This window comes from Apium graveolens, chromosome 10, assembly GCF_009905375.1.
Source record: "Apium graveolens cultivar Ventura chromosome 10, ASM990537v1, whole genome shotgun sequence".
In the NCBI taxonomy this organism is placed as follows: Eukaryota; Viridiplantae; Streptophyta; class Magnoliopsida; order Apiales; family Apiaceae; genus Apium; species Apium graveolens.
The window spans coordinates 238,344,395-238,354,540 of NC_133656.1; the positions used below are offsets into that span (position 1 = coordinate 238,344,395).

At 32.1% G+C, this 10,146-nt stretch overlaps 1 protein-coding gene across 1 annotated transcript; it reads left to right on the forward strand.

Annotated features, from left to right (window-relative positions):
* Positions 1-345: 345 nt before the first annotated feature.
* On the forward strand, positions 346-5,185 carry LOC141693897 (uncharacterized). Its single transcript, XM_074499085.1, has 10 exons — positions 346-504; positions 622-750; positions 855-969; positions 1,058-1,146; positions 1,235-1,354; positions 1,446-1,616; positions 1,712-1,869; positions 1,955-2,036; positions 4,641-4,772; positions 4,914-5,185. The coding sequence occupies exons 1-10, from the start codon at positions 394-396 to the stop codon at positions 5,025-5,027; spliced, it is 1,221 nt and encodes a 406-aa protein (XP_074355186.1). The 5' UTR covers positions 346-393; the 3' UTR covers positions 5,028-5,185.
* Positions 5,186-10,146: the final 4,961 nt, after the last annotated feature.

Sequence of the window (10,146 nt, forward strand, 5' to 3'; positions counted from 1 at the left end):
ATATGATGATCTGTGCTGTTGGCTGTAAAGTTGACGGCCATTCTAAGACAACTCCTGTATATATATATAAAATAGATGAATTCAATGCAATACCTTTTTGAATTTTGAATACATGCACACAGTGAATCTAAACATGGCAGTGTGTTTTTTAAACATGGCAATTTATATTTATATTTCAAATCGAATGTAATTATAATTTCAATACCCCCCACTATCATACAATTTCAATTTGATATTTGAATTTTTTCTATTTTTTTCCCATCCATCCAGTATATATATTAAAAAGCACGATTTTTATAAACCCTATATACACACACGTCCCATCCCATCCCATCCCATCCCAAAACAATCTTGTCTGAAGTCTGAAGTTAGGGCTTGAGAAATTAATCCAAGATGATTCAAACAGTACTGATCCATGACAACCCCTATGAAACAAAGATACTTAGGGTCGCCAATAATAGTGTGTCTAACTCAAAACACCTTATAATCAACCCTCGGGGGAAGGTACGTACAATATTTTCATCATCTTGATTAATCGTTATGCTTGATCCTGACCTCTTTGTATATAATTTTTTATTCCCTGATTAGTTATTCGTATCTGATCAGTTAAATTTTATTTAGGGTTCTGATGATATGTTTCTGCAATATGTAAATCGCAAAAAAGATCTCTTGAAACCGCCACCAGGATCCAGGTTTGGCAAGTATAATTCTTTTGTCAAGGAGAGGCTTGCATTCAATCTCCAACCAAAGGTATTTTTATAATATATATATGTTGTTTGTGATTTTGTTATTCACTTGTATTATGTATCTATTCTTTACTCTAATTATATTTGTTGACAATGAATTCGTTACAGATTACAATGCTTGAACCTTATGTTAAAGATTTTATGAAGTTCAGCGACCCTATGAACGTCAATGTGCCGCAGCTGTCAAGTGCCATTAAAGAAATTAAAAGCATTGTTTTTCGTGGTAAACTATCTGGTTATTCTTCACTGTCCCTCCTTTAATCAATTATATAAATATATTGTGTACTGAGCTTAATTATTTCGACAAACAGATCAAAGAGTTGCTGAAGTTGCCTTCGAACCAATTGTTCTTGAGCGCATTGTTAAGATCCTACGTGAAATTGACAACAAATCCATCAAGGTTTGATGTCATGATACATTCTGAATTTTATAGTTAGTATTAGTTTCAATTTTAAAGACACTAAACATTTTTTACACGTTTAAACCAGTTTGCAGCTACTTACATCTTGGCCGCTTCAAGGCTTGATAAATGTGATGCTGTAATTATAAACGACGCAATTCAATACCTAGTGGATCTTATGCATCATAATCGTGATACTGCACTCCGAGTAAGATTCACTTAATTAGTCAATTGGTTTTCTGTATTTTAGTCACTTGTGTGAATGCACTCGTACTTAGAGATATTATTTAAATGTGTAGGCTATGTATACATTGATAAGATTAGAACGTCATGCAAGTCTCATGGTTGAACATAATGCTCTAAATGTCACGCTCGATGTTGTTACAAATTGCAATAATCAATTTGAGACAATGAATTGCGTGGGAAATCTTATGGTAGTTGTTTGCCAAGTCAAGCTTTCTCCTGATCAGGTGCTCTTCCGCTTTGCTAGTTCTTTTTTCCCCACCATAGAGAGTCATTAATTTTTAACTAACTCCTTGCATTTAAAATAAACCATTGTTTGCAGGAAAGGGTGGCTCTTACCATTTTGGACAAGATAATTCAAGTTGAATACGATTATCATTACCATATAGAGAGGGCATGTGACGCACTTCAGTATCTAAGTTTTAAAAAGCAAGTGGAACTTGAAGAACAAGCGTTTAAAAGGCAAATAGCATTAATCTAGTAAGTGGATTTGGGCTACTTTCTTTGTTGTCATTTTGTCCTTGTATTTTTTAAATACTAATATTAATGTTCACCGGTGTTTCAGTCACACTGATGCTGAGGTTTCCAGTTCGGCACTTAAAGCAGTTGGCAATATTGCGAGATGGGGTAGGGCTGATCAGCTTCAGGTATGATTAGTCCTATGATCAATCGACAGACACATTTTGTACTATATTACTATTCAAGCCCACATTTTTAAGAAGAAACAGTTGACAACAGCTCAAGTGTATATAGCTTTCATAGTTAAATACATCTTGGCTTTTATTTAATAACTGTTAGTGATATTGCTTCTTGTCTGCTTGCTTGCTGATGTTTCCCTTTCCCTTGTTATTTCGTTGGGGAGAGGATGCCAACATCTTTCACTTGCCCTTTCTATGTACTACCCTTAGTTACCCATACTCTTCATTTTGTTTTGAGTATCCGTGTCGGACACTCGACACTCGAACATGGGTATGGACACTTATTTTAAGCCAAAAACATGTAAATTTTTCGGAATATTGCCGGGTCCGACACTTGGACCCGAACCCGTGTCCGACACCCATACCCGAGTCCGGGTAACATAGGTACGACCTTATATTTGTGTTGCATATGCTATGTGTTGCATCGGCTACGTTCCTATCATAAGCTTCTTTCCTATATTTTAACCATTATAGTGGTTCAAAATTACACTGGAATATATATATAGGTAAATGATCAAATAAAAACCACCTTTAAAATAGAAACTAGAAACCTATCTCAGCCACTCATTATTTTAAATCTTATAAATTTTCAGCAACCTAACCTAATACGTACATGTGTCTACTCTTTCTTAAATTATTAACATTATCTCTCCTCCTTCATCTTTCTAAACCTCTAAACCTCTGCCCATTTTTTCATTAACTAAATTCTTCGATGATCCCATCGCCGAATAATATACATCTCTCTCTCCAGCTAGATCTATACTTGTTTTCTCCATCATCACTCTCTTTACTCGCTATTCCAGATCTAAAATTATTTTCTCTATCTATTTTGCCTTCCGTACCTTATTCTTCTTTTAAAATAAACACATTTATCATTGATTTTTCTAATATCAATAATGAGAAGTAATGAATGGAGTCAGTGATTTCTATCGAAGATGATGGTATTGCATATGGTGATGATAGCGATGTGGAATACATCAGATTTATAGTATAGTCGATGGTCGGAGTAGATCTGAAATGTATGATGATATTCAAACATATGGTAATTTAATGGTGGATATACATGCATCGGTATTTAGTGGTTTTTGTGATATAAATTAGTGATTTTATTATATAGATTAGTGATTTTGGCTAGATGAATTAGCGAATTTAGCGTGAATCCAGTATTTCACTGATTTGTGTAATATAAAATAGTAATTTTAGTATAATCTTAGAAGTGTTGGTGAATTTCATGTATAAGTCATTGATTTATCGGTAAAGTTTAGTGATTTTGCATATAATAATGACAAATCAATGATTGATTATGGAGTAGTAGGTGATTTATTTTGTGTGTATAATTTGTGTGTATCGTGTCATGACTCGTGTCTATTAATAAAAAAGGACGGTGCTGAGTTTTTTATAAAGAGGAAAAAAGGGGAGACCGGGTATATTAATGAAAGGAAACAGACAACAGGGTGTTTGACGGAAGTGGGCTGAATTGGTTTCTAGTTTTTAGATTAAGTTGGTTTATATTGGAGTAGGCTCCTATATATATATATATAACATAGGTTGTCAACATTTTGTTACACTTTTATCAAACATATGGAGTTTTGATGTTCATGTCCCTATAATTCATAGAACTTAGCTCAGAAGATTGTATAGATTCTTATTGAGTTAATTGCACTTTGCAACCCCACCTTTCATTTAAAATCAAAATAGTATACCTATTTTGTAAAACACAGTTTGCAACCCTTAACTTTTAATATTAACTTCAACATGCATCCCTTCCGGTTATAAAATTGAAATTAATATGTTAATATTAATAACTAAAATTTTAAATCAATAAAAATATTTATTTTAATGCATATTTTACATGAAAAAAGATTATACCCCACCCGTTCTTTACATTGGTGATGGAAAATCAGTACGCATTTTAAAATTTCCGTAAAGTATGGTTCACTAAATAATTTTAATTTTATAGAAAAAGAAAATTCTAAAAATAAATTATAAAATATATTTTATAGTAGCCTTAATGCGTGCCAAGAGGAAAAAGTAAGTAAAAAATCAGGAAGTAGCTATTTTCCATTAGTAATGCTCTAAATTAATCATAATGCTAAATACTTAAAATATATTTATTAAGCAAAATATATGTTTTTATATATAATCATAAAGTTTCTAAATACATTTATATTTTAAAAATTATACTGAGTAAAATATAAAATAATTGATATTAATATTATTTTTATAAATTGAGATTCTAATTTTTAGTTTAATTTAAATATAATTATTATTTAAATATTTTGCTGAATTTCAATTTTACTCTTCAAAATATAAATATTTTTAAAAAAATGGTTAAAGGGATGTATATTGTATTTGATGTCGAAAGTTAGGGGTTGCAAACTGTATTTTTGAAAGTAAGTATATAGTTTTGTTATTGAATGAAAGGCAGGGTTGCAAAATGCAATTAACTCATTCTTATTTATAGCAGTATTTAGATTGTGAGGTGTGCTATTCTCCATGATACGTGTTTGTTCATGGAGTGCTCTTATGCTTAATTAACTATTTATTCTTCAGATTTTGGCTGAAGACAATGATTTTCTTCAATATCTCGGGAAGGCCATGAAATGTAAACCTGAGGAGTTTCTTAAGGAAGTCTGTAGGATAATTTCAGAGATAGCTTCTGCTCAGGACGGAACATTCATAGAAGTAGGTTTCTATTTCAATGCATTTTTCTTATAAATTACAAGTCATCCTTGCTGCATTATCTAATGTCATGTGTAAATTACATGTCAATTTTATTGTGTTTAATTAGTTGCAACTACCTAATCTTGTAACTAATATTTACAGGCTCTGGAGGAAGCCGGCTTGATAGATAACCTCTGCAGCCTACTTGAAGGGGCTAAGTTTGATGTGAAGTTGGAGGCAGCGTGTGCAATTTTTAACTGCATTAAGGCTCGTTGATAAATTTGAACAGATTTAAGATCACCATATTGGAATCTTATAGTACAACGTTATGTGTACTGTAAACTGTTTGAACAGATTAAAGATCATAATATTGTAATCTTACACTGCAATGTTTTTACATTACAACTTTGTCTTATATAGGCGTGGTGAAGATATTCCCCTCGTGTTTTAACGGTTTTATTTGAGATCAATTTTCTGTGATTTTGGATCTTTGGTATAATTACTGGATTGTTTAATTTTGTGAAATAAAATTTACAATATACAGGGTATCCTTGGTTAGATTTTCTTTGAATAAAATGTTACTTTTGTCACAACTATACAGATGTATCTTTTTGCCCTTTTCTTTTCCATTATTTTGGAATTTTTGCTTGGTTATATCGGTTTCTTGGCATAGATTTGGGCTTAAGTTTGTCGATTTTTCTCTTCAAACAAATTGTCTTATGCTGATCCGGGACTGGAACTGTGGCATATCATATAATTTTGCCACCTGTTTGAAAAATAGGTGTTATATCTAGGCCAATGCATGATATACTTTACAAACTAGAGGATTGTCGTAGCCCCCAAAAACTAAAGAAAAGCGCAGTCATATGAGAACAATTTATTCCCACCAGGTACCAGTTCCAATCCTGAAAAACTTAATATGAAATAGCCATGATTAAAAGACTTACTGTATTAAACCAACACAACAGAGACTCTATGAAATGGCATGATTAAAAGACTTGCTGTATTTTCCAAGGATAAATTATCAGTAGAATATGACAGAGCTGTCACACAGGGAATATGTTTGATCATCTTCTAAAGCTTGATTACAGATACTTCAGAACAATTAATGCAACCTGCAGTAGAAAAATTATCTTCTAATTACAAGTATGTTTGTTTTTTCTTTTCAGCTTAGCAGTGTACACAAAACCAATGCCACCTGCAGTTTCTAACTCCTATATCAATCTGTATTATCATTTGTCACAACATTTTCCCATATAGGTCAGGGTCTGGACTGACTATAAGCTCAGGCGGATGAGTTCAGAAATCAGGGTATCACCATCTCTTTAAAATAAATGGTCATCTTGGATGAAACAAGGAAATTTCTGTATATCATTCTCTGGAATTACTCTAACTTTTTCAAGCTTGTCTTTCCAGAACTTTTTTAAGAGCTAATGGAAGACTGCCATCATGAGTTATAAAGCTTAGGGAGAGCTCCTTGAAACTCTCAGGCTACACTGACTTTTTGAAAGAATGATAGCTAAAGAGCTCTAGTGAATCAGTATTCCCCAGTTCACTCACCAAGTATAAATCGACGTGTGATGTATCAACATTCAAATGACTTAGCAGGTCTGCATCTCTTGTTGTAATAAGAATTTTACTTCCAGCTGAAAACAAGTTGCAAATCCATACTAGGAATCCTGGATAGCTTATTTGGTCCAGACCATCGAGAACAATCATGGACCTTATTATCCTTCCATCTGAGAAAATCGACTAAGAGTTGTTAAAGTAGAGAAAGTAGAGGATTATCTCTTTGTGAATGTTGTTTTACGTTATCAATAAAACAACTGATATCAAATTTTTTGGAAAATTTGCTGTAAAGCTTTAGCAGTTGTAGTTTTCCCAATTCCACCCATCCCACATATCCCAATAGCACCGACATCATTGGATTCCATGCTTAATTTTATATATCTCTTCAAGAGCATAATTTATCCCAGGTAGATGTTCCTCAAGGTTTATCAATTTTTGTAGTCGCTTGTGGTGCTAACTTCTCCACAAAATTTTGTATAGTGTTCGATTTATTTCTGTTAATTTTTAATCAAACCTGAGAATACATTAGATAATTGAACATAAAGAACTGTAATTCTATCAGTTTAAATATAAGTTATATACATATTATATCCATTAATTATCTGACCCATCCTACACATCACAAAAAAACTGAAGAGAATTGGCCATGTCTTGGATGTGTGCAAAACATAGGAAAAACAAGGAAAACTCACACTATAATTGGAAAAAGAACTCATACTTTTTTACACTATAGTTTTAAACAGACTTACTCATTTGCATTTTTTTGGAGACGGTATCCTTTAACAGATTTTCACTTCTCCATGACATCATCAGAGTGAAGGCTCATTTGACTTTGCAGAGCTTCCCCAGAACTTCCTTTCCTTTGTTTTGTCGTACTTCTGGTGGATCAACATAGTAAAATACAGGAATTACCATCTGACCGTTTATTCTCTTGCAACTAATTCCTGCTTTGTAGAGATGTGAAATGAAGTTTCCGCGAGTGACCTTACCATAGATGTAAAATGAAGTTTCCGCGAGTGACCTTATCATAGAAGAAGCTTAAGAGAACATTCCATCCGGGTGAAGTTAATTGATTACTTCTGGTATCCATGGAAGAATGATAGTGCTTTTCAACTGAAAGTGGAGAACAATTTTTAACTGAAATTGGAGGAATCCTATCTTTCTACAATTTTCTACTTACCCCCATCGATACTTCATTTAAGGTCAGGCCTACTTAAGAATAATAGTGACCCTGTAAGTTCATCCGAAAATTCCCTGAATTTGCAGTAATGGCAAAACAAATACAGATGTATTATGACCTTAATAATCTCGTTTAGAAACTACAGTTCATTGAGGTGTTTGTGTTTTCTATAACCTGCCAATTAGAAAGTGAAAGCAGACATAAATGACAAAACATGCATGACTTTAATTAACTTATGACTTATACACCATACATGGAGGTGGAATACGTTTGAAATATAAACCAACACAACAGATACTCTATGAAATGACAGAAAAGATGAATTGAATTTCGAAAGGTGCTCAAGAGAGGTTAATAATCATTGCCATGTATAAACAATGGCCTGATTCCTTAATGTCCGTCAATAAATATATGCAGCACTAAATGGATCAATGGATGATCGACTGTAGACATTCACGTCAAAAATAAAATTATAAAATCAATACAATTATTGGTGATGCGAGTACAACTTAAAATTTCCAGGTAAGAACAACTCTTGTGGCCTTACTGCAGGTTTCGAAAAAAGAAATACATTGAAAGAGTTACTCCTAAAAAACTAACATATCAAACTAAAACCAAATCCCATATAACATATCAGTTAATCCCAGTGTTCCCAACCTAAGCAATCAAGTAGCCTTTGACTGCCAGTCCAACCTAAGGACTTAAGTAACCTGCTAAAAGTAAACTCAGGTGGCTTTTTGGGCGTCTCCTCCACAATGGCCTTCCTACCGCTGCTGATCTCCAGTGACTTTGTGTATGCAACGGCTCCATTCCATGGAGAAACACTAGACTTGGTGTATAATTATAGCCACTTACAAACTCCTGGTGACCATAGCCTATAACCTTCATCCTTTTTGTTTTGGGATCATACAACATATTGGCATTGTTAAAGACAATCTCACCACCATATTTGAAACACTGTGAAATTTATCTGTACCACAATGAATTGGTCCTAAAGTGTAAGTCTTGCTCCAAACACCACATTCCTCGTCTAGATGAAGTACATCAACCAATGTCGTTGAGTCTAGATCAGAGCACACCATTATAGCACAGACATGTCGAATTGCACTATAATAGAAAGTTTAGCCCAATATGTATTAATAGAAAGTTTTAAGACCATTGATAAAGTGCACAGACATATTGTAAGAATTGCACTATAATTTACCTTTTCTTGACATATTGAAGAGTTGGTCATAGTGGGCTGTGAGAGCAAGTCCAATGGTAGATGCAAAATGGCTATAGCTATTGCTATAATTTGGAATCAAAAAGTGTTTTTTTGGTGCTAAAATAAAAGTTGTCCTCCAATGCTAGTTCAATAACTAGTTTCAAATTTTAATAAATATTTTAACTTCTACTTAATTTAATATTATTTTGATACTTTAAGTTGTGCAAGATAATAATTATTTAATTTTTCCCCTCCATTTGTAGTAATAGATGATGTGGCAAGGATGCATATATGCATCCTTGGTTTAAAATATAGAACCAAAGATGCATATGTGCATATTTGCATCTAAGTATGACACTCTTTAGAGTTGAGTAGTTTAGCCCAATATGTATTAATGGAAAGTTTTAAGACCATTGATATTGATAGAGTGCACAGCCATATTGTAAGAATTGCACTATAATTTACCTTTTCTTGACATAGAGAAGAGTGCTTGGAAAAGTGGAGATACAGTACTCATGGAAATAGCATGAACAAGTGTTTAATATCTTTTGATCATGTTGCATATTTCTTTTAGTTTTTTGTGTGCTGTATCACCAAGTGTAAACCCCTTTTTAAATAGTAATTAATTTTGGTTTCATCAATTTTTGGTATCACCAACTTTTAGTTTCTCTTTGTGTATATCTCACAATTCTAGTTTTTTATATTTTGTAGGTCTTTTAATTCTACTAAAATTTTTGGTTACCCCTTTATTCAAGTACGTTAATGTCTTATTATTCTATTAAATGTGATTTTAATTTTGTTATATTATACTCTCTCTATTTTATTTTATATGTCGAGTTTGACTTTTTTGCACCCTTTGACCACATAGATAAAATAATAATTTTTAAAATTTTCTTTTTCTAAATTAAAGTTTTAGTTATATATTTTTATTCACAAAAAGAAAAAAATTAAAAATTAATATTCTAATTATACGGTCAAAGCACAAATGTGTGCACAAAAATGAAATGTCATATAATAACACATGTCTTATGATTATATTGTGTTTGGTTTTACTTTGGTATCAGCCTTTTGGCTTTAATCTTTGTATTAATTCAATAGATTAGCTGTATTAGCCTTTTGGCTTTAATTTTAGAATTACATTTTTTAATTATACTTCTTTTAATTATACTTCTTGAATTGTAAGCAACCCGGCCATCCTAATTCCATTTTACAAATATATATAATGTAACATACTCCTATTTGAAAATATATTATTTTTAGCCGTTTTGATTTAGTATAATTAGTAGAATTTTATTTTAATTGTACTTCTTGATTTCAAAGTATCACCAATATATTCTTCTTTAATTTCCATATGATTTATAATATTATATATATTATTTTATCTGTTTTTATAATTACAATTATTATATTGATTTTCACTCAGTAATCTTATTTCGCATATG